The 26388-nt window shown below is 39.8% G+C and overlaps 1 protein-coding gene across 7 annotated transcripts in view; it reads right to left on the minus strand.

Moving 5' to 3' along the window:
* Window positions 1-12390: 12390 nt before the first annotated feature.
* The window catches only part of PKIB (cAMP-dependent protein kinase inhibitor beta), a 53547-nt gene continuing 39549 nt past the window's right edge, over window positions 12391-26388 (minus strand). For all 7 annotated transcript variants that reach the window (XM_051792316.1, XM_051792313.1, XM_051792318.1 and 4 more), the window contains exons 2-3: window positions 17740-17914; window positions 12391-13297 (exon numbers count right to left, since the gene is read on the minus strand). In XM_051792316.1, the coding sequence (XP_051648276.1) occupies window positions 13212-13297; window positions 17740-17887 (234 nt within the window). In that variant the 5' untranslated portion in view covers window positions 17888-17914 and the 3' untranslated portion in view covers window positions 12391-13211. The remainder of the gene's footprint in view (window positions 13298-17739; window positions 17915-26388) is intronic.

A 26388-nucleotide genomic window follows, 5' to 3' on the forward strand; every position in this document is an offset into this window, starting at 1 on the left:
CAGATCCCTTTACCCCTCACAGCATCTATATGAATGCTTTCTGAACTTGGCATCTGGTATTGCTGATTGGAAACAGCACCTTGCCCCAACAACTGGCAGCATTTGGAGACTAAGAATGAAGAAAGAAGGAAAAGAGATTAAAACTCTTTCTTTCTTTTTCTTTTTTTTTTTCCCCCCTGCAAGAGAGGGAATGTTTTCTTCCTAGTTGTTCTTTGAAATCCTTCTAAGATGCTAGGTGGTCATCTTGTCTCTCAAATGTTTTTCAGAAAGCAGCCTGTCTCTGGGACACACCACAGTGTCAGCTTTACCAGACCTATGACTTGGATGGATTCCAGAATACTGAATCTAGCACTTCAGCTCTCGTAACAAAACTCAGGGACTAAGTGAATTGCTGAGGAACAAAACCTCAGCAATTTTTTACCTTGTTCAGCCATACAAAATATAAATAATTATGAATATTTTCCCAATATTTTTAAATTAGTTTCTGACCATCATTTGCATTTCTTTCAGGCTCTTGTAGTATGGCACATTCTTTAAGCGTAGAGCAAATGATGATTTCTGATGGGATTTTAAGTAAATTTGCCATTTTCTCACTTGTCCTCATAAGGAATTAAACCCTCTCTGAATTAATCTGAGGAGTATAATTCTAATTCCTTTACAATTCTAATTCCTTACAATTCTAATTCCTTTACAACACAACACAATTTTCATTAATCTTCATAACCTAACGTTATGAACTAGTGCATCAATTTCTCTTTAACTTTCCATTCACTTTGAAGCAAAAAGTGCCCTCCTGCAGCTGCTCAGTTTATGTCTGACTGCCTCTTCTGACCAGCAATTCTGAGGCTTTTCAGCCCGTACTCAGAAAGCCAGGGAGACTGGAGCATCACTTGAAATAACAGACCTCCAGTTGTTCATGAGACTGAAAGGAATCAGGTCCCCTTTTTTTTTTTTGTCAAAGTTGAGTAATGCTGTGCCTCCAAAGTTTGCAGAGAATATCAGTCTTAGTGGTGCATCTCATATGGATGTTCCCTAACTTCATGTCTGTAGTCAGTCAAACCCTCTGTAATGAATGAGTGCCAATTACACTTTGTAATTGGCATTGTCATGGCACAGGGCACATGGGTTTGGTATTGTGCATGCGTGTCATCCCTGGCTCCAGTTCAGTTTGGGGATTGTGTTTCCTCAATAGAGTAACATTATCAAGTAAATAATGCCCACCACTCGTAGCCAAACTCTGCAGTGGTGGTCTCACAGAGCCTCATCGCTGGCACCCAGGCAGCTGACACACAAGTACATGCAAACTGACCTCATCACTTACTTACTTCACCTGAGATGCATCAGTACCTAACGCGGACTACAAGAAAGCTGGAAAGGGACTTTTTCCATGGGCATGCAGTGATAGGAGAAAGGGTAAATGGCTTTAAACTGGAAGAGAAGAGGTTTAGACTAGATATTAACAATAAATTCTTCTAGTGCACAGGAACATGGTCACATCTTGCCTTTAGAGCAGATTAAATTTAAGACCTATCAACCTCAGCATTGTCTGGGTCAGTTTTCTTCCTCTACACTGACAGGGAACAAATTTGAAGCCTCTGAGGTGTCATTTCTCATGCTTTGAGTTATTCCCTCCTTTAGCACATAGAGCTGTTCCCTTCCTGAGGACGATAATTTTTCAGCCAAACTTGTGAAATCAGTGAGACACTGGAACATGTTGCCCACAGGAGCTGTGGATGCCCCATCCCTGGAACTATTCCAGGCTATGCTGGATGGGGCTTTGAGCAACCTGATCTAGTAAAAGCTATCCCTGACCCTGAGGGGTGGGGGTTGGAACCAGATGATCCCTTCCAACCCAAATCATTCTATGATTCTATGATATTAAATTCTAAATGATTTTAAAAATATCACCTTGATCTGTATAAATGCTTTGCTATGGCTGGAATGGAGATTGCAGTGTGAAATACACTGACCTGGTGTGTATTTTAGGTTGCTGCACAAGAGACCAGCTTGGAGTTTCGTTTTTGCTGTCAGCAGTTTGATAGTTTTAACAGACTCTGTACTCCTCTGTAAAATGCCTGTGTGACGAAAGCTACCTCTGGAGATTCCTCTCTGAACATGAAGGGATTCATTCTCCTTTACACTAAACTCTTTACACCACCTGAGCAGTCTAAGTAGGCACATTTGTGTTTTCTGTGCAAGGTCTGCTTGAAAGATGAAAATGCTGTGGCAACATATCCCTGTGTAATGAGTAATCCTTGCTTCCAAAGGCCATTCAGGGTGAATGTGAGGCTACTCTAACCTTCAGCCTTCAAATACAGGTCACAAACCCTGCTTTTAGCTACCTTTCCCCTCTTATAACCCTGCTTCACATGCTCTCAGACATTCAGAGAATGAGGCTGTCAGCCTCGTTCAGCCTTCATTCTGTACTTGAAAGAAAAAAATTCACCTTTTCAGGAAAAAGAAAAAAAGAGGAGGAAGGAGGCACCACACTATGGCCACCAGACTCCTATGGTAGAAAAGGGGGGGGGGGGCATGAGATTCTATCATGTGTGGATTCCTCACAATCAATGTCAGGAGCTGCTGAGCATATAATCACTACAGCCAGACACTAAAGGCTTAGTGTCTGGCTGTAGAAATGTAGTGAAATTGGTGCAGCTAGTGTTTGAAGTCAGGTTTATCTGTCCTTCTGCTCTGTACCTCAGTGGATCTAATGCAGGCAGGGCACTCTCTCTACACCAATTCAGTTAAACCTCCATTATTTCACTGTCTTTACAGTACAGTAGCCAGGAACTGCGTATTACTCTGTAAAGTTTGATCAGTAGTTAAGGGGATACTAAGTTATAAGATCTTCAGATAATTTAGTGATGACTGCATTATTCAAATATTTCTTCTGTGTTCGAGGCAGTAAAGACCCTGGAACTGCAGAGTATCTTGTATCCATGTATGCAACAAAGGGCAGCAGTGATACCAGACCTAACTCCCCTGGTATAAAAGCAAATGTAGGCACTCAGAGGCCTTTTAGGTATTGAATCCAATTGAAACCAACATGATTCAGGGTCCTAACTGACTTAGGTGTTTCTTTAAACTCTTAGCATTGTGAAACATATAGAGGGCTACTTCTGAATTAAGGAAATTGAAAATAATGTGCAGCTGAAAGAAGAAGCTTTCCCTATTTATGGACAGCCAGCTAGGGTATTCTTATAATGTTTTAAGCTTTTTTGAAGTCCTGCTGTGAATCTCTGTGCAGTTTTGATCTCAGTGCAACACAGAAATGAACAGATTTTAGTAGCTATTGTGTCAGATGGGATGATGTTACTTCAGGGCTGAGTGCGATTTGATTTTTGATGTTGCAGAAAAACCTAATGTCAAACAGTAGAATGTCCTTAACTAAAATTATCTCATATGCTCTCTAGCTGTCTGAGAGATTTCCTAATCCTCCTAATAAAAATAAACCATTTCAGTGCTGTTGGTGAATCACGGAAAATATCTAGGTTTATTTACTCTATTTTCTTTAGAAATCCCAGTTTCAACAAATGCCTTATGGAAAAGACACCCAATTATGCAGCTGCACAAGGAAGTGGTCACAGAATGGCCCCAGGTACAAAGCATCTGCATGAATCCAGTCTTGTGCTGCATAAATCCCAGGCTTTGCTGGAACTGGAGACCACATGATAGGCAGGGTGCAAGGTAATGCAGGTAGAAGCAGGGAAAGCATGTTTATACCATATCCCTTCTAAGAGCATGGCATACTGTAGGCAAAACTTAGGAGCATGTTCAGCAGGCTTCTTGCCACTGTAAAAGCTCAACCAAAATAGTACCAGGACAGTCTAACATTAGACACAAGTCATGTTAAGGTCTAATTCTGGTGTTGATTGCTAATTAGTGAAAATGAAGTGGTCTGTGATCCTGCATTGCATTTGTGAAGATTCTCTCTTATGTTACAAATTGGTGTGACATGAGATTAGGAGAGTCCTGGAAAGTAAATACCCACTAATACCTCATTATGAACTATTAGACATATATTCGGATTGGTTTAAGCTGAGAGGACAGCTGGTCAACAATGGTTTAAAGAAGTAAGTAAATGCTGTGAAATATCTCCAGGGCCTTCTCTGCGTCTAAAAGGCTTTCGAGGGGTTGTTATCTGTTATCTAATATTACTGCATCAACTCATTTAGAGGACTCAAGTCAGAGGTTCTCCTCAAAGAGTAAGCCTGCACTAAAGCCTTCCTGGCTCCCGGTTCAATTCATTGAAGATGCAATTACTTTAACTTCATGCCATTACGCCTTTTTAGATTTAATATTTGTCTTTGCTGTCTTTTGGATTTAAGAGTAGAAAAACTATTTAAAAACCTCCAAAATATAACAGGAATATTTGATACAGGATGTCACTTACAATAGCAGTCTAGTTATTGTAAAATCAGTACCAGAAATCAGCTTTTCAGACTTAAAATTTCAGAATGGGCAAATGTAAGGTCGTACACTGAGGAAAAAAGAAAGAAAAACAACTGACTATTTCAGGGGTAATAATGGCTCAGAGAAATTTAGAAGACATATGAATAAGAGGAACATATTAAATTAAATAATCCTTATGTGGAAAAACAGAAAAATAGCACATAGATTTAAGGAGATTAGATAACTTGCATTTGACTTGTTACAACTGATTCTGAGTCATGTGTGGATTTGGTTTTCAGGGCATACCAGTGAGAATATTAGTGGAGCTGAAACACACTCTGTATTAAGGTCCAAGGATTCTGTATTATAGCAATGGAGGGAATGATTTTTATCATCACCAAATAAATTTTACAGTGTTAAAGGTACAAGTTTAAATTGTCATATGTCATTAATGTCATATTCTCTTTCTGTAGCCCTAGTATACAGCATGGAGGCTGTCAAATACTTACTAAGTGTGACTACTTGGAATTCAGTGTAATCAATGTCAAGCTAAACCTTTCAGCATAACAAAAGACTGTGTAGTCTGCAGGGCTGAATTTAAGAAATTTTTGGAATAGCTCAATGTAGCTTCATTCTGTTTATCCATACTGAGGCATTCCATTTTCTGCATTATCCTGAAATAACTCTCAACACCAGATGAGATTTAGATAAGAAGTAAAATCAGGTTTATTTAACTAAATTTCAAGTTTAAGAAAACAGCTACTGAATTTGAAAAACAGATGCAAAGTTAAAGCTCAAGGACACAGCCACATCTGCTGGAGCCAGATGTGATCACCCACTCCTCTGGGTTTGCGTCCTCTAAATCAAAATCTCTCATCTGGAGGAAGCCATTTTCTCTGAAGTTCTAAAATGCAGTGTTAACACACTCTGGAGAAATGTCTGAATTCCACAGTCTTGATAAATAATTTAATTATGTTATCAATTTATGGGACGGTCATGGATGAACAAATGCCTGACACAGTTCAGGCATTTGAAATGAAACCTCATGCTGGGTGACCTAGCTGGAATTACACACCTAACCTGATTCATTCAAGAGTGCAACTATATCCCTGCTTTACATATTGGTTTGTGACCAAGCGTTGAGTTATTTCTGAGTTTTCATGAGTCTAAATACATAAACTTCCTGGAACACAAAATTCTAAAGCAACTTGAACCATTGTAGAGTTAAGATAGCTCATTACTAGCTTTAAATAGGTACTACCTCAAGACAAACTTCAGGAAAATTTAGGTCATACTGGCTATTGGGAGACAATCCCAGAGAAACAGTGGTCTCTTCAATCTGGTATACAAAATTCCAGACACTGGAAGTTAAGCCAACAGAAATTTATATTAAAAATGAAGTGCATATTAGCTGTCAGGAGACTTCACCCTTTGACCAACTTTCAAACTGCCTTACAAGACTTTTTATCCCTGCAAGTTGTAAACTGTGCTAATAACCACAGCTATTGAACATCATGCAGGAAGTAATTCAGAGAAGTTCTATATCCTGGATTATGTAAGAAATCACATTGAGATGGTTGCAATAAGCAAGTCTATACCAGGAAACTGAAAATCACATCCCACTTGCTAAGCGTGTGTTTGCACTTTGCCAAATTCAGAATATACCATGGGAAGAGATAGAGATATGCATAGAAAGGAAAAAAGGCATGCAGTCCCTGCCCAGATAATCATGGGACTCACTTTCTGGACTGTACTGCAGCAAGTGCCAAAGAGGAAGTACAGATACAGCCACTATTCCTTTAATTCTATATATTCATGTTTTTCAAAACATGTTTCAAAATATTTCCCTGTCCATGTGGCAGTAGTAAACGTAATCCAAGGCCAAAATGAATAACTAATCGTGTAACATTTAAACAAAGCTTCTAATAGCATCTTCCTCCAGACCTTTGAAACTTTCTTGAGTGGCTGATCAGCCTTGCAGCCAGAGTTCAAAACATCCAGAGTCCGGAGCCAGTGGGGGGTGCAGGAGCAGGCTAACTTGCTTGCACCACGACTGGCTCATCTGTTCTTATAAAAGAAGGGCTATGGAGAAGAAACATGGCACAACTTTCATGCATTTAAGTCCATCTCACTGTGCTTTGTCTCCCCTGTCCTTAAATATATTCCTTCTTACATTTCAACATTTCATTTTATCCTTTATAAATTTACCAAGAAGTTTCGACTCACAACAGGCCACGTTTAAAAAAAAAAAAAAGACACAAAGTTCAAAGGCTGAAAGAAGACACTTATTTCAGCACTTTCTTATATTGCAACACCATCTCTGCATAATCACATGCTATTTGTTTTCTACAGAATCTTTCTCCGTGTTCAAGTCAAGGGCTGTTCAGGGACTGGCTCAAGGGTCTCTAATGTGTCTGCCTGATATGTAAGATTTACCCAGAACTTGCTGGGAGGAACAGCAATGAGTTGTCCTTTTACCATCTCATTTTAGTGAACACAGAGGCAATTAAAGAGATTAGTTTCTTGTATTGGGCGTTTAAAGCACTAATAGTTGATGCTGGGCATAAGAAGGTGTGAGTGAAGTGAAGGGTGAGCACTGAAGAAAAGGCAGTAGATGGATGTGAGCTTTGAATGGAGTTAGATGAGAAATTAAGAGGGAACGAAGGAACGTGATTGTACTGTGAGCAATTAAAATAGAAGATGGGTACAAAATTGGTGGGAGGAACAAGAAGGTTCAAAACGTGTAGTTCTCCTATGGAGTTTTCCTGTTTTTCACTTAAAGGGCCCTTTTCGTTCACAGTGCCCTGGATGTCTTGGCTCAGCCCCGGCTGCCTGTTGGAAGCCGGAGGTTGTCCGGATAGCTGCCGGGGAAATCTCGGCTCCCCAGGCAGCTCTGTGCAGGGGGCTACTGGGCCATGGGGGGGGGGGGGGGGGGGGGCTGCAGGAGCCACAGCTTTGCCGGAGAGAGAGAAGTAATGATATAGTGCTGCTGTTTTAGCTGCGCAGAGGGACGCCGGTGCGGTCCCTATGCAAGGCGCCTCCGAGGGCAGGTCACCTGCTCTTCACCGACAGGAGCTGTAAGGGAGGCACGTTTCCAGCCCAATCTCCCTGCTCGGGAAGCCTCGGGAGTTCCGGCGCTCAGGGCCCCGTAGGGCTGACCCGCCGAGCCGGCAGAGGCCGGACGGGGCCGCGGGAGCCGAGACCGGCCCAAGGCAGGAGCGCCCTCTGCCGGCACCGCCCGGCGCCCGAGGAGCCCTGTCATCCCTCCCGCGGCCGAGGCGCCGGTACAGCCGCCGCTCTTTGTCATGTTATGGATCACCCTGAAGGACAGGCGAACTCCGCCGTGTCCGAGGCGCTGAGAGCCGGCGGGCGGACAGAGGCGAGGGCTGAGGAAGGCGAGGGCTGAGGAAGGCGAGGGCTGAGGAAGGCGAGGGCTGAGGAAGGCGAGGGCTCGGCCGTGTCCCTGGCAAGGCTCGGGCGCCACCTTGTGCCCGCCGAGCGGGAGGTGCCGCCCGGCGGCTGCGGAGCCCGTCCTTGGGGAAAAGGTGTTCCTGCAACCTAAGGAAAGTGGGCGCGTTATGAGAAACACACCTCTGGAATACTGCTGAAGGTTAACTGCAGTTCACGTGCTCCTTCCTTTTGTGTTTACCCTGCTGGTATATAATTTGCAAACATGCCCTAGAGATCTGGGAAAAAAAAAACCAAAACAAACAAACAAAACAAACATCCAAACCAAAATACACAGAAAGGTTAAACCAGCCACAGATTAGCTTTTCCGTACACTGTATGGTAAGCACTGGGTTTACACCACCAATCCCTGCATAGCAGAGTGCCAGGAATAAAGCCCTGGTAGGGATTGTCCAGATCCTCACATCAGGACCCTTTAAATTGCAGGCAGTTGTTGAGTACATGTTTAACACAGAAAAGCCCACAGCACCCAGGAAAAAAAGAAAAAATCCATCAAATCCAAGTCTTGCACTAAAATCCAGAGATCTGGCATTAGGCTATGGTGCAAAAACAAGGTGAAGTGACACCCTTTAGGCTTCCTATCACTCCCAGCCATCTTCGGATATGAACTGGCCCCATTGGGCTGACAAGGGAAATAAACCAAAATAGTAACATAAAGTAACAGCTCTCAGCATTTATTGCTAATTACTAGTAGAACAGCTTCAGGTTGGGAAGATGAAACTGAGTTCTCCCTAACAAGAGGTCAAAACCAGTCTGCTGTGGTGGGATTGACACCCCAGCCGAAATTGCACTCAAAGCTGGGTACCAAGCTAGGCTCAGGCACCTGTTTTACTACAGAATTTATGGGTTGGAACATGAGATGCCTCCTGTTTGCCATCACCTACATTTCTGAATACAGAGGCACCAGGGTTCTGGGCCCTTAGCAAAACCCCTGGAATGAACGTCTCAGATGAGCTGGAGACAGTCGGCCTCTCAGCAGGCCAGTTTGCAGCTGGGTTTGAGGTCTCTTAAACTGTCTCCACTTCCTTGCACAACCTACCTGAAAGCTGAAGACCCCACTAGATGGCAGGACCGTTTAAGCCTTTGCTATTTCTACTTCAGAGCAAGCGCCCCAGCGGGCTCAGCCCCACTGGTCTGTGCTGTCTGGACTGTGGGGTTTATAAGCTGTGCCAAACCAGTGGAGAAATCCATGCAGAAATCTCTGCTCAATTCCTTTTCACAGGCTTTATCACACACAGAGCTCCATCAGACCGTAAAGAGGAATACAAACTAATCCTGATTTGCTAAATCTTTAAGTATTCCTCTTTGTGTGTGTGATACCTAAAGGATATTTGGCTTACTGATGGTTAAGTGTAGTTTAAATCTCTTCTAGCCTCTGCTCTGTTGTAATTTTTAAGTAATGCAAGTGGAGTTATAATTTTGTATGATCACCATTGTATGAAAGTTGCAAAACAGAGAAGTGGCCGCTGTGGGTCAGGTCACAGATGGATATAACTAAGTAAGATGTCTTGGATAGTGCAAACATTTCCACTGATTAGCTTCCTTGCCTCCAAGCATTTGTGTTTATGGACTTTCTGAATCGGGAAATATTTTCTGTTTGATTAGTAACTCATGACTTAAAACTAAAGCTAGATATAACTCACAGTGTAGCTAGTATAGAACCAATTTTTGTCTTCAGTGATAACTAAATTTGACCTGCATATGGCTGCACTATCACTGATTTGGAAATTTCTTTTAAAATACACTACCTTGTGAACTGCTTTGCCACTCATTTCATCCACCCAAGTTCAGCCTATGCAGTACTGCACCAAAAAGATGGTACATAGCACAGGTACATATCTGTATGAAGAATCAGCAAATAAGCTTCATTTTAAAAAATCCTTAATTACTTCAAATTATCTAATTAACATTCTGATAATCAGTCCCCTACTTCAAATCTATTTAGTCTTTTATTACTTTTCAGATAAAAAATTGAACTCTCCTGTTCTATAGGAACAAAAGATGTGCCTCAGAATATATATTCATCCACTGCTTAAAAGAAGCTTATGATGAAGGGCTGACCCAAAGAAAATTACCCTCTTAATGACATCTGGCAAATATCATGGTTAATTTTCTGTATATTCAAAATACCTAAATTGTTTTATATGTGCACAATAAAATTACAAGGGTATTTCCTGGGTTTTTTGTTTGTTTTGTTGGTTTTCTTTGTTTGTAGTTTTGTTTGGTTTTGTTGTTTTGTTTTAAATATGCAGAGTGGGTAAGAATAGATAATTGTTTCATTAAGTTTTAAAATTTGGAAACAACAAAGTTAACTTTTTTCTTGGTACTAAAATGAAATTCTTTATAAAAGCTCAGAATAGTGCTGTACGATGATGAAAAAGTTACTATTGCCTATGCCGCACTTGCTGGAATGGAAATTGGGATTAATGCATTATAATACCAGATTAGCCTTAATAGAAGTTTGCTGCAGTAATTTATCAAGGTAATTAAGTATGTACCTAATTTTAGGCACCTAAGTAGTTCTGTTGACTCCTGTGAGACTAGTCTGCATTTTAAGTTAAGCACGTTTTAAAATACCCTGCTGATTCAAGGCCATAACTTTTTGGCCACAGTGAATTAAGAGAATGCACTGTCCTCAATAACCCATTAGTTAAGCTAATGGGAGGTGGTACAGACTGGATAATGGTTGAAACTGGATAAACTGGCTCAATGAAAAGTATATTCAGAAGCACTTCATTTGTTCTTTACAGGCTCAGCTGAGATTTAGTAGGTCTATTACCTATCTTCAAGATACTAACAACAACATGAACCAGAGCTTTCCCAACTTTGGCTGCGCTTAAGACAGTAAACCCACCTAAACCCCAGATTCCTGGACAGCATGGAATACAGTCCCCCCAGACAGCTCTAAAGGGGCTAGCTCCCATCTGCCTGAGTCAAGCATAATGCACAACTAATAAACTCTGCTCGTGTTCAAAGATTATTTGGCACAATGTCTCCCACACCAATCAGTTTGTGGTTCAGTTTATACTGGTCAAAAATATTCACCTGGCTCAGAATCTGAAAGATTTGAAAAAATCCAGGCATAACTAAATATTCCTCTTCTATTTCTGAATGAGCTCTCTCATGCAGTCTAGACTAATAATTGTTTAGATGCAAACAGTACATGCATGTGGCAAAGAAGCATTTCTGTGTGTGTAGCTTGGTTAATATGCAACTAGGTAATACACGTGTACCACTGTATAACATATTATAGATATTTTAGAAACGTTCATCCCACTTTTAATTGAGTTGCATTTTAAATCTTAGTTTTTACTACTTAGGTATTTTTTTCAAATTTTCTGTTAAAATTCTTCTTTCTCCAGGGTGTTGAGCACTTTTGACTAGTTCTAAGCTATACATTTGTGAGCAGTTAACTCCATTTATGTATATAGCTGTGGAATTATTTTTATATAGAATTTAGCACATGAATAATTTGCTAAATTCAGCTGGTTCATAATTGGTGTTTTAATAGTAAAAAACTTCAAATCATCTTAGGCTAACAAAGTACTAAAAGTATCTATTCCTGTAGCCCAAATTTCAGTGTCTGTATTCTATCAAAGAATCTAAATATATTCAGTGCTGCAACTGCAAATGTGCAGAATTCAATATAGGTTGTGACCCAGAAGAGCACATTAGCATATGCTCCACCTAAAGCATATAAGGAATACTGTTTCAGTAGTACTTGGTTACTTGATTTCCATGGGATCATTATAGCTTCTTATAATTTGCCAATTTTATGTACTGTGATGCTATAAAGGAGGCTGGTATAGGAGAATGAGACTGCAACCCAGAACAAGAGTGCGTGCCACAAATATAGTTGTCTCCAAATCCCTCTCCACTGTGGTTTACAATGCTGATCCTCCCGCATCAGCTACTTCAGTCTCTCAGACTCTCTTACGTCACTTGTTTTTCTCCAATGGAGTAAGTTATTTTACCTTTTCAAACCTGAAAAAACCCCTGAGATGTTGCACTTGTTACATGAATACAGGTTAAAGAGAAGGGAAGTAAATGTCAGTTCAGTTGCAACTGGATCCTTTATTGAATGGTCCCCAAACAGCAGGGCATGAGTAAGTGCACAGCAGGAATGGAAGTTGTACAGAGAGGCCTCTTACAAGTTCTCTGCCAGCTGTAGAATACACAGATATTTTATAGATGGAATACCAGTCAAATGTGGAATGTACCCATCAAAGATGCTTCCTCTGTCTGGCTACAACGCAACAGTGGGCAAATAAAAGCATTTGATTGCAGGTGTTGGTTAGGTTTCACGATGTATGTAAATGGCTGCTACCCAGGCTATAGTGAAGGTGCTTGCCTGTACCTGAATCTTAGGTCTCCTACAATAAGGGAATGAATGCCAAGTATTTTCAGGAGCATGGCCTCGATAGCAAAACAATTCCCTTCAAGAGACAAAAAGCTTTACTTAAAATCTTTGTAAAAATCACAATGATTGAAACATCTTCATTGTCAGCAAACAATAAAGCAAACTCTAGATAAAATAAAAGAAGCATGTATTATAGGGTTTTGTCATACAGGAGAAACATCAAGGAATCAACCCAAGACAGAAAAGATTATAGATAATTAATTTCCACAGTGAGATTAAACAATATTCATCATATACAAACATGGCTACTTTATTTTAGATACACATGAACAGCTATAATATTCAGCTTGAAAACAAATTACAGAAGTGGCAAGACTGTAAGAGTGGGAGATATGCCATAATCAAATAGCGCTAAGGAGAGTTTGAAAACAGTGGTATTTAAGTAGTTTACAAAACCTTTTAGAGACAGGAAAAGGAAACATTTTCTTTTTTTTTAATTTCTCACACCCATCTACATATGTCTAATGAGAACAAAAATCTCAGGAGATAAATTACAGATAATGTCTGTAATCTAATATATACTTAATATCATGGTGGAGAGAGTGAATACACCTCTGTGTCAGAGAGAAGCTGTTTTAGGAAATTAAGATACAGGATTTTTATTTTGAAACAATCATTCTTGGAACATCTGCTAAATATATTAGTTGGAACTGTCAAAGAAGATTAGTTAGGATGAATACTATAACCATGACAAAACCCCAAACAAGAGATACATTCTTTAGTTCTCTTCCCATTTGGATGTGTAGAACACTGGTTTTGAAGGATGACAGTATTAAAAACAGTATGTCATCCACATTAATGTCATCTAGATACAAGTGTGTTGCAAAACCATGTCTATGCTCCTAAAGTTGCTACCACACTTCAGAAAGGGTGACAAAGGGAAGCTGGAAAGTCTGTTGATAGGTTTCATTAACCCAGCAGTCCTTAGGTGTTAAGAATCATTGCCTTTTTGTTCCGCCTCTTGACTTTCCAGCAAGGCTTTGGATGATGGGACTTCTCCACCCTCTGCTCCTGCATCTAAAAATAGACAGAATTAAATATTTATACCACACACATTCTCATAGCTTTTTTAATGCAGCCAAATATTTGAGTTCATCTCTGTTTGGACTGGCTCTTTATTACCACAGTCCTGGATGCTTTAGAAACAGAAATTAACTTGCAAGATAAAGACCTTGCAGAGGATCTTTCAAAAGCAATTGCCTGTTGGTGTTGATTTGTCTGTTTCTTGCACAGACTGATCAATGTGTATTTGGCTTTAAGAAACAAATTGGAAATAACTCTGTATTACTGTTATTCTTTTTTTACATGGGTCATTTCCATAGACAAGTTACAATATTACATTCCTTTGAGCACTGCTTGGTTTCAGGTAGATAATGTTACAGTTTATGAACATGCCAGTTATCTGTCTGACCTTCTTTGCCAAGAAATACCTATGTGAATTCACCCTGTCTTCACAAGAGGAGGGATTTTTTATTACTCTGATTTGGAAGTTTGCTCTTCTATAGATTAGAGTTGAATTCTTACATGACTAATATACGTAAAAGCTCCCCAGTGTGCCTGGTCATTATATGAAGAGTTCCACACTGTTTCTTTTGATCCTCAAGTTTAATCACTAAGAAACAGGAACTTCTCTTCCCTCAATTTCCTTTATAACCATAATAATTTTCACATTACCTTCAAACCCCACATGGCAGTACCAGAGGTAACAGAATACCCAAATCTATGGCAGCACATAGTTTTTGGGGACAAGGAGAAGTCTACTCTGGCTGTACCATCTTCTACTTTAACAGCAATAATCCAAGGAGTACATTTTCAGCTATTTGCCCTGGAGACTTGCTATAAAATATCACAAACACCCAAAAGAGTTACATGTCTTGATCTCTACATATCATAGCAAATATATAATGCTGTACACAATTCATCAGCTAAAGCTGTTGGCAGCAACTGATTATGTTTTTAATTCTGGCTAGACGTTTAGAGACTTCGGAGGTCTATACTGGTAAATAAAGAACTGAGTTATTTGACACCCTTCAACATTAGGTGTCACAGCACTGTTGTGGTAAGGCAGACAAAGCAATATCTTCTATTGGCTGTTTCTGTACAGGGTTGGATGTCTAATAATAGAGGAGTCTTGCAAACAGGGTAGAGGAAAACAGTTGGTTAGAGGAAATCTAATCTCATAGTTGGTAGCACTTAGGTGTGCAAACAGGTGTTAAGCTGCTGAGTGTATCAAGATAGTTATACATAGTCACCTAGGAAAAAATCAGCAAACAATAAAGGTTATTGACAGAATGGTGCCCTAATGCAGATTACCAAATGTGGGAGACCAGTATAGCTGCTTTGCTCTCTCTTTGCGTCTTGCAGCCTCCTCTTCAACCTTTGGATCACCAGTGACACCAATCAGCTGTTTAACTTGGTTCCAGTACAACCTCCCACCAGATCACCTGTGGAAAGTCTCCACCCTCCAAAACTTATGCACCATAAGAGGACAATCAGACAGGATACAGATGGTCTTCATTTCAGAGTTAGGCTCCAAGATAAACAGCTGGTGCCAGAATCTCTCCCTCTAATCTCATCAGAACATTAATGTGGTGTGGCTTGCAGAGTACATGGACATCTGTATCACACAGCTACTATCCTTGTATAAATAAAGCAAATCTCTTTTCTAAGACAGACAAAAGGTATTAGCACATCCTGTTCCTGATTTTTCACTATGACAGGAGCTGAAAGCATTTTAGAAAGAGGAAATGTATGATACAATGAGTATTAGCTAAATTTGAAACAAGATGGAGAGAGTCCTCCTCACCACTTCCCATAATCTTCACTGAATCTGAATTTCAGAGCAGAAACAAAATAGGGCATACTTTATATAGCCACATGTTCCATCTTCTGCACTTCTCTCATTTATCTAACTTCATTCTTCTGAGCTGCAAATGACTTTCAATTTTTAACAATTCATTGTTATAGCCTGAAACAGGCAAAAAGAGATGCCTGTTTGAGCTCCAAATGTTTTGCAAACAAACTCCCTGTCACAGTATTTGATCTTCAAAACTGTCTTTCCATTTTGATGAAGTCTTCTCAATTTGCTTGCTGCCTCCTCAAAAGTTCAACTTACAACACAACGAGGCTGTAATTCCTATCTGATGCTTATGGAATTGCCATCCCCAAAAAGCATCCAAACAGTCAGTGAACCTAACTGCATCCTGTATTCATTTCCTATTATCACTGCTGTAAACTGCTGATAACAGAATCTGCTCCCTTCCAGCAATCTCTGGCACAGCTATATGTCAATGACAAAAACAAAGTACAATTCCATGATCTTAATTGTTCTTCAAATCTCGGCAGTGCTGGTACCTGTATTTGTAAGAAAGCATCACTACATTTTGCTAAAACTAACATAGCTATGTTTCATTTCTTCCTCTTAATACATTGGATGGGTACTAGGAGAGGAGGACTATTCTGTCTGGAGGGCTAAATACTTATTTTATACTATGCTGTAACATTTCTTATAACAAGATTTTCCCTCTCTCCCGTTTATTTTGGCGAGGGGGGGGAGACTGAAGAGAGAAAATTTTTATGCTTTAGAAAGTATATTCTTTCCAACTACTAAACTTTCCAGAGGCTAAAGTGAAACAAACATGAGAAACTTATCTATAGCTGTTGTATTCTTTTGTGGTCTAACATGGTGCAACTCCCTCAAGATTCACTTCTCTAGACAATACAAAGGCTAGTTACCCCTAATATAGCAATGAATATTTCAGTGGATTGAACCTGTCATTTCACTTCCACAGCTCCTGACACTAATAACAATATGAATTCCCATCTATCTCCCCTTTGGTAATGGAAACAATTCTTTCCTGCTGAAGCCTGACCATGCCAGGTAGAAGAGCTATTTGGAACAAAAAACCCCATAATATTTGAAAACCAGAACATTAAATGTTAAGTGACTGTTTGTACTTCAGAATGGATTTCCAGTGCTTCATCTGCACACACCAGAAGGAGAAAATCTGCAGGGACATAATGTTCATATTCATAGCGAAAAAAATCTCTCTTTGAGACAAAGAGTTTTAACTGGACTCACAGGACTCCCAGCTTTACTTTGATTGTACTCTGTCACAGGAATCCCACCTGTTCTTCCAGATTCTCCTAGTTCCCCTCACTATTACCCTGCAGCCTGAGGGTATCTGACCTTGCCATCTTTCACAATTTTTTCTTTATTTCCACCCTATTTTCTTCATAAATCCTTGCACCTTCCTTTCTCAGAAGTAATGTCTTCTTCCAGCACCCATTTAGATTCTTATTTTCCTCTCTTTTCCCAGTTCAAGTCAGGGTAAGGTCATTTGGTCCCCTGTCACACCTCCTGGAAGTGTTCTTTCCACCTGCCCAGCATTCCTTTGATTAGATCCATGTTTGGTTTAGATTACAGAACCCCAAATACATGAATATAAATTAAATCACCAAAGCAACGACAATTTGTGATCAAATAAATCCTCCCCCCCAGCCTTTATGGTGCTTTAGGAAGCTGTAAACTCAACATCGTGTAATTGCTTCAGGCAATGTAAAATGAGGACATGCATCCTCATCTCTCCTATAATCTACTTCAGATTCATGGACCCTCCACAACTCAGTGCAGGCTTGCCTTTCCCTGTGCTGCACCCACACCATCACTGCTCCTGGATGTGGGACCATCAGTTGTGGTGGCATTTGTCATGGCAGCAACAGTGATGGGCATGAGATGAAAAGGTTTGCTGAAAAGATTCTGATTAAAAAAGTAGGGGCAAACCATGTTTAAGGTCAACCTATAATATTCACTTCATATGCATTAGAAACCAGATTTTTCTGAGTATGAAAATCCCCCTGAAGTCACTCTGAAAGTAAAAAGCTCACATGCAAAGCTGGTGTTGATTAGACCTGTGCTAAATTAACAGAGCACCTTATCAAATTAAAGAACATGGCAAAATTGGGCACTGGTCTCAGATAGCAAAGTTGAAAGCCTACTATCAGGAGTAAATCACTATAAACCTTACTCTTAATGTATATGCCTGAGTTAGGTTAGCTGTCATTGGATTAACACCACAGCTTGCTGTCTTGTGCTGTTATCTCAGTGCAGGAGTACATTTGAATTTATAGCTGGAGCGATGGGTTTTCCAAGTTGCCCATCAATGCAACTATGTTTGCTCTTCCTAAGGGGAACTGGAATTCAGTTCCCAGCACTGAACTGTTTCCCCAGGCTGCTGAACACTGAATCTGTGGGTGAATATGGCAGACTTAGTCTGGGTTACCATTAACTTGTCTTATCAGGAGATACAAGAGAGAACTGCATTGGAAGGTTGAACTTATTTATAAATGAAGAAATAAATGTCAGTATTGACATCAAAACTGTGTGGTGGTAGAAGTCTTAAAGAGAAAGCAAAGGACGACTGCATAAAAATGTTCCTGTCTGCATGTGCAGCCATTACCTTCTGAAACAGAGAGATCAGCCAGTTTGTGTGGCAGGTCTGAAGTCCCAGCACCAGCAGGAGAGCCCAGGATATCTGGTAAGGCGTTGCGGCGCCCTGCCCGTCCTGATGCTGCAAAATCTGTGACCACAGGCTCCACATCAGTCATTGCTGACTCCTTTCGTCATAGCAACGTCTGCAAACGGAACAAACAGAAGAGGCAAACAGTAGCCTGATGGACGCTAATCACCTGCTCAACAATACAATAGCCATAGGCTTTGCCCAATGGTTCTTTTGTTATTAAAACCGATACATTTCAATACTGAGTGCTTAAGCTTTATTTCTGCCCCAGCTGAAGATAAAAGAACGTCTGTCCATTTCCTTTGCACATCACATTAGCACTATGAACAACTCTGTACTTACAAACCTGTGAACAGGGTCAGCAGCAGCCCTTTCTGCCAGCCATCTGTATGTCTTTTCATGACCTGTTCCCTTTTTTTAAGTGGTTTTGCCATACAACTACCTGGAAGGAAACTGAAACTCTGTTGTCATAGTATGTATGAAGTAAAGCATGTTTTCTTTATTATCAATCTTGCTCAGACTCTTATTTACAATCTTGTTAGAACAAACTCGTTTCACAGAGGAGCAAATTATACAAAAAAGACCTCTCAAAAAACAAACTGAAATTTTTCATAAAATTTCTTTATCCAGCAGATACCAAACCACTTGTTTTCCTCTACTCCTCGTTAGCCTGGTTGAACTTCCGCTTGGGAATTTGACTTTTAGCTAATAAGTAACTGAATCCTGGAAATAATAGAGTCAACAGCGCTCTACTCCCTTGTTCCCTGTCTCAAAGCCCATTGAATTGAATAGGAAAACTGCTGACCAAAATGGGCTTTGGATCAGGCACGGAGGTGTTTGCAGGATCACACCCTAGGGCAACAGATAAAGTGAGAACACCCTGAGTAGAAAGAGGCGATACTTGTCTGCAAGTGGCACACAGGGATAGTGTGTGAAAACTGCCGTTAGCAGTCACAAAAGACTATCAGACCAGAATTTACACAATAATTGCTGATAATTAACAGAGTAATTTCTAATAATTAGGCATCTGTTACTCAAAAACAATAGTTACTTGCCCTATATGAATGCAGTTCTGTGCACAATATGGAAACAGGAATTTTGTCTCTTTGGGTAAATACGGTCAGTACTTTGAGTGAGAAGGGATACAGATGGAACCGGAGACCAATCCGATGGAAGGCTGTCAGCTTCTGTTTGACAACTGTCCGTATTTAGGATAAGAACTGGATAAGGAAAATCACAATCATGTAAGTGTTTTTAGTGTCGTTCGTGTAAGAAGCAAAGCATCATAATCCCCTTTCTAAAATTCTAAGGTTGGGAAATATTAGTGCTTTTATTTCATGGAAATAAAAAATTATAGAAATAGAGATCAAACACGACTTGCTCTGATTTGCAGGAAGGAAGGAGCAGAAATTTGATTACTGATGCTGACTTGGCATTTGCACCACAAACATTTTCTCCCTCAAAGTGCCTTTCAGCTGTGTCACTCCAGAAACAAGAATAAATATTCTTCATCCTCTTTATATCTCTAAATACTTTGTAATAGAAGAAATGCATAATTTTTGGTGAGAAATGAAGGCACGAGTAAAATCTGCAAGTCTGAAAGATGACCTGAACATGCAAATAAACCACTTTCTTTAACCAGAGTCAGTAAGTAAAAGTTCTGACCTGGAGATTTAGCAGAAGGTTCCTGTCCTGCATGAAAACAGGTCAAGTCCAAATGAATCTTTTCCATAAGTGGCAAGAATATAAAATCATGGATATTCAAGAATGCAACTTTTGAGAAAATACATAAAGTACATGCATTGACATTCTCAGATATAGCACTATACTATGTATTAATTAAAATGGCTAAGATTCAGTACTTGACATGTAATATAAAAATAAGGAGAAAGAATCCATGTTTACAGACAGTCCCATGTTTTTTTGTGCGTGTCCATATTTACTTAACTGTAGGTGTTCTAAATGTTTTCTTCACATGCTCACCAGAGCAAGTACAGACACTGTAAATTACACTTCAAGAACAGAAAATACTTGGGATCTTCTTTTGTTTAGTAAACCTGTTAAAATTTGTTCCCAGTTCTAAAATACGCTATTGCTGCAGTTCCTGCCCATTTCATTTCAGCCATTTATACAGTGAAGACAATAATGCTGTTGCGAGTTGACTCCTGTCCACATGACGATCTACAGAATGACATTAGTGTTCAAACACACCAAAGACTTTCTCAAGCCTGCCTTGTGGAGTTTTTTCCATCTTTTCTCTCCTGCATGGATGTTTTGGTCCCTAAATGTTTACTTTTTAAATGGAGAAAATCTGCTCTACAACTCACGCTATATTAAACTACTCTCTTCTGCAGTAGAGTTTCAACTTACCCACCTTGTGTACTTGTTTCGAATCCCTCCCTCTCCTCTCCAGCACACCTCTTTCTCCTATCCTCTTTGTCCTATGATGTAATCTCCCTTCATTGCACAATACTAGACAACACAGGAAGATGATGAAGGACACATTCTGACACACCTTTGTGTAAGTGAATTTTGATTTATGCACTTGATTAAAAAAGTGTGCAGAGACAAATCTAGAACATCTGTCAGACAGAAAATCAGCTGATCATTATCAATACATCTGCTGGCCATAATTCAAATGGAGTTATGTAAAAATAATATAAGTACACCATCCTTTATATACATAGTGGTTGTATGTTTTCACCTTTGTTTTTTCTGTGCTACACTATGCTAGCACAGGATGTTCTTTAAGTATATTTGAAAGACGAGGGACTATCACAGCATGCTTAGAATTGACATTTAAAAACTTAAGTCCATTTAGGTCCATATAAATCAAAACTTAAGTTCACCTCCAAACATATGACAGACGTTATTCAAAACAGCTTGCTGCTGTACTTGAAAGAAATGGCATTTTGTTCTTTAATGTTCTAAGGAATATTTTCAATTTAATTCTGATGCTCTCTTATAATAGTATTTTCTAGGGCCTATATCCAAGTAAGGATGTAGAGTTTCTCCTCTTCATCTGTTTCTACCTTTAATTTTTTAAACATATCCATCAGGAAATATCTACCTTTCTGGCATCTTCTTGCATCTGTTAAGCACAGTATTATTCATCCTTACTCACAGAGTAAACAATAATTGCAATGTGCAAAGCACCTATTTTCTCAATTCCACTCCTCCTCCTGCTGGCAACATCTCCTTCAGCTTCACTGAACCCATTTTGCTCTAGCCTTATCCAAGATAAAGATACTTATATCTTGCCAACTCCTGCATGCAGTTGCTTCTCTCAGTTTCCAAATTACTATTATCCATTTTCTCCCGTGTCACTGCTCACCAGACTAACAGAGCACAGCTCTAAAAGAATAGTACCAGATTTCCAAAACAGAAACTTCTGTTTCTGTACTTCCCCAGCTCCCTTTTTTCCACAGCAAAAACCCAAGCTACCCAAAAGTATAAGGAGACTGCGTGGAAACAAAGAGCTGGGTAGGGATGCAGGCTGTTTGCAGGAGGGTCAATAGTAGGAAAGCAGATGGATGTCCCAGAAAAGCTCATCTACTAGAGACCAAAGGCTTTGCCTGGCCTCCCATCAGTACTCCATGGCACCAGAGTAACTTTGAAACTCATTCCTGGGCCAGGTTTTTGGGAGCACTAGGTTAATCCTCTCATATGTGCCTCTGAAATCCCTGCAGGACCACACAGAATGCACATCAGACCATTCAGGTGTTGTCAGAGACTGAAATGGTTAATGATTTACACATTCTGGGACCGCTATGGGACTTTTGCAGGCTGGGAAGAGACGGTTGCTCACCCAGCCGGGCCCATCCTCCTGAGGGTGCTGCTGAGGTGTAGAGGACTGAAAGGTGGGATGAGCCGTTTTTGCCATGCCCTTCAGGTGAACTCTGCACATCTGGCCTGGGCTGTTGGAGATGTTGGAGGCTCATGGCATGGCCCGTGACACTACCCATGGTAAAACTCCCCACCCCTGAAAGTACAAGGTAGTCGCACCTGAGCGTGAAATATATAATAATTCATAACTTCTTTGAGCGTGTGGGTTTCCCTTCCCCACCCCCAACAGATCAAGACCACCACTTCAACTAATAGACATGGAAGCTGCAACTACCAAGTTTCATCACTGGATCCAGTGGGCAGTGACTATATATATCTTTCCACCTTTATCTTTTCTTTCCCTTTCTCTCTCTTATGCATTTCCTTAAGTGTTATCCTTATGCTCTAATGATTGATATACTGCTATAGATGATAGATATAGATGATAACACCCAAAATGGCAACATACCTGTTTACCTTTGAAACAAAATTGTTCTAAAATAAACCCTACATATATATGTTTTCAAACACCGATTATTCAGTGTCATTTTCACTCTAATCCACCCCAAGGGATTAATTAATAAGAACTTGGGTTATCCTCCGCTTCTTCTAGGGGCAGGTCAAAACAGGTGTGCAAGCGGAAAGGAAGTGCTCTGCTTGTGAAAACTGGCTACAATGAAAAGCAAAACTCAGTTACTGATGTATGAGACATTCAAGTAATCATTCTCAGACAAAATAATGGCAGGTAAACTACTAGTGACATTTTTTCTGAGAGACAGCTAGTTTGTTAATCTTTGAATCCTCTTTTGTTGGCAGTATAGCCAGCCCTTTGGAGGAAAATGAGTCACAGAAGCTGGTAAGAATTTCTTTAAATAAATGACAAAGGAAGAGAACAAATAAGTCTCCTGAAACAACTTGCGTGCAGCAACAAGAGAAATAATGCTTCAAGGTGCTCAGCTGTAGCGGTCCACATGAAATGTCAGTGCTATCTCTTCCTCACTCTTATCTGTTAGGAAGAAGATAAATCACCACCTTAAGTATTTGTGAAAGCTGTTATTTCTTCTGAGCTTTCTACTGTCTCACACAGACAAAATACTGATTTTGTTCTTCTTGGAAGGACAAACTGTTCCTCAGTAAATGTCAAAAGGTTCCTGACATTGGTATTGTGGCAACTCCACTCCACAGGAGACTGAAAGACCAAACATATCACTCCTTGCCACTCAGGCATTCTGTCAAAAACTCTTGTCTTAGGTCTTAGGAACAGTCTCTGCCTGTAGCAGAGAAAGCTACACTTCGCAAACACTGTTCCTTTTGAATGCCCCTTAATAGGAACAAACTGGAAAGTGTGAAATCCTCTCACAAACAGATGAAAAATAAGTAGCCAAGTAGTACTTTCAGAGCCATACTGACTGATTCTACATCTTGAGGGTCTCTTACTGTAAGATGCATTTCAGCATCTTACTATATTCAGAAAGAACTTTAGTCCTTTCAGTGTTGTTTAGTTCATTTTTATTTACTTGTAAGTAATAAGTGTTCTCCAAGCACCTGTAGGTTCAAAACTTTCTAAGTAAGGAGAACAAAACAGAAAACTTATTGAAGGAAATGCTTCTGACCATGCAACTGAGTTGAAAACCACATCCCCTTGCTGTGCAGTTGTCACGCTTTCACATCCACTTCTGCTGCAACTGCATCCTGATGGCTTTGCCTCCTCTTACCAAAGGTCTCAGAACAGGAACATTCTCACTATATGTGCTCATGTAATCCTTATACTTTACTGTGAGGCATTTTTGTATTACAGAAAAGGAAAAAAAAAAAACCTAGGAACATTGTGCTTTTAAGGAAAACAGCCCAGAGATTATGATGATGACTAACAGTAACCTGGGCACTTGCATAACAAATTTTGTGAGAAAAATTTCTGCTATGTGTTTTTTTCACATCAGGAACATTTGTAACACACTGGTAACCCTAGTGCTGGGAAGCACACAGAAAGATAAGCAAGTGCTCTTTACTATACGTATATCCAAACACAGAGGTCTTGATTTTGTTTGGGGCTTAAGACAAGAGACCACACATTTCTTAATATACAGAAACAATACATCTGACTGTATGAATGTTAGAAGTGATTAATTAAGGAAAAAGAAGTAAATTTGTTAGTTTTCAGTTTTTTAATACATCACTAAACTTGAAACAAGAGTTCCTTTTATTATTTCATGTTAGGAGGATGATTTGGGTTTCCTGTACAAAAAGAGTTGGCCTCTCTAGTCCATGTTCTCTGAAAAACTGATGAGCTGTTTTTCCCTACAGGGAAACTAACCTATATCCCATCTCAGTAAATCTACAGTGCAGAAGCATGTCTGAGTCCTTCTATATCTGTGTCAGTCTGGATGTTACAACCAATATAACACACAACATTTGTGAGATGATATTTCAAAGTCTGGTGTATTGTATAACAGGTTTTCATTTTTGGTTGCTTACAGTGTACACAGCTGGACAGACATTTAGCACAAATGTCTTTTGTGTTCCTTCTGCTCTGGATACACTCTTGCACCAGAAGAACATTCTTACTGATAACCAATATTATACTCATGGGAGGGACAAGAGAAAAAAAGTCATGTAATTTATTAATCCTGCTGCCTTCATGCTTCTGGAGAATGCACAGATACCAATTGTGAAGTTCACTTTCTGCAAGCCCATGCAAAGTAGAAAGCTTTACTGTGAACTGTGTCTGATTCCTGAGTATGCACAGTGCTCCAGTGCACAGGAGAACACATTACAAAACTAATAACAGTTCTAAGTAATGGCACAATTTTCCCTTTGTGAAAGAAAATAAGGGAGAGAGGAGAAGGGGTCATGATACTGACAACTGAATCAGAAGTTATCTGCAGTAAGTAATAAATGAAGTGACATTAGCTGAAGGCAGTCAATACCAGGCAAGCAAGCAGATCACTTTCCAAATGTCTGTGAGTGACCAAGAGCAATGACAAACATAAATGTTTGTCGACTTCATTGGAAACACAATTCAATTCAAACTCATCAGCTATACTGGAAAGAAATCAAACACATCCTCTACTAGAGAACAAGAAATAAAGTTCAGTGGTAACAAATCAATGACCAACTTAATTCTTCCTCTTATATTTTGGCCATTCATCCTCACAGAGTTTTCATTTCCTATTGCAATATGTATAAGTATCACCTGTCCCACATACCCCCAAATAACTTTCTGAGTTCAGCCACGAAGTTCCAACCTTCTAAATCCTTTCTTAGGATCTGTATCTGGCTTGAAATCCAAGAGAATGTTGCCCACTTACAGGAATATACATGAGGAGTAATTTAGAATCACAGAATCATAGAATCAACCAGGTGGGAAAAGACCTCTGAGGTAATTGAGTCCAACCCATAACCCAACCCCACCCTGACAACTAGACCATGGTACTAAGTGCCACATCCAGTCTCATCTTAAAAACCTCCAGGGATGGTGACTCCACCACCTCCCGGGGCAGCCCATTCCAATGTCTTGTGTACACACAAGGAGGAGTCACCATTTCCAGACCAAAAACTAGTCATAGCAGTCTAATACAAAAACAAACAAACAAACCCCAAAACAAAATAAAACCCAAACCAAACACCAAACAAACAAAACCCCCAAATAAAACAAACAAAACCAAACAAAAAAATCTCCCAACACAAACCAAACCAACAAAAAATGAAGTGAAACTTAGTATTAAATTGCTACTTACACAGAGGTCTGGATACAAAGTCAGCTTAACTCTCCATTCTTTACTGAGCAGTTAAAGTGCTAACATACTAATAAAGGCTATTTTTATTTTATTTACCACAGCAAGCTGCAACAAAGCCTGCTTGTCTTTGTCATGAGCCACCTTGTAAATCTAACCCTCCAAGCTTTTATTATTCTGCAGCTTCCTTAAGCACCAGCCTGACAGGCAAAGCAGTTGACAACTTCAGTTACTTTGGTAATGTTGACTGTTAATGCCTCTACCACTCTCTTCACAAAAAGCAAATATCAGTCTGAGAGCCACTAAGGTATCTTGCAGACATCACTCCAACACTTCACTCAAACACAGTTCTCAGGGTCTCAGCATCATCCTTTCATCATGAAGCTCTGCATAACTATTTCCCCCATAATTATTCATATGTTTCTCACTTCAGTTGCTTCTTGTACTCCATAAGTGATCTGGATTAAGCTATTCTTCTGGTCCATCCACGGATCCTTCTGGAAATCCAATCCAAAATACTTAATTTGGCATTCTTCACTGGATAGGATGTTGGAAAGAAAAACATGTTTGCTCAACTCATTAAATGTTTAATTAGGTAATAAAATATTATTTTATTAACTCACTTCAAGGGTAGTAAAAACTCTTTAATTTTGCAAATATAAGTGAACTATTACAGAATAATTCTATAAAGACATCTCCGCTGGTATACCCAAAAGCTTTTCCAATTACATTTTTCTAACTAATAAAAAAACATTTTCTTTCCCTAGGAACTCTGTCTTGACCATGTCCTTAGGCCACCAGTGGTGCTGGAAAGTTCTACAAAATCACTTTGGTTCACTTTGCCCTCAGGGGAAGATGAACCAACAGAGAGGAGAACACTGTGCTTTTCACAGTAATCTGGTGACTTTTAAAGTATGCCCAGGCAGCAAACAGCCATTTGGTAAGCGAAGTCTAATGCAAACAAAATGGAGCTAACTCCCAACTGCAAGTCAACCTGGTGCACTGAAGAGGCCTTTAATGAGACACTGAA

This window comes from Manacus candei, unplaced genomic scaffold (assembly GCF_025592945.1).
Source record: "Manacus candei isolate 608988 ecotype Guabito, Panama unplaced genomic scaffold, ASM2559294v1 h1tg000034l, whole genome shotgun sequence".
NCBI lineage: Eukaryota > Metazoa > Chordata > Aves > Passeriformes > Pipridae > Manacus > Manacus candei.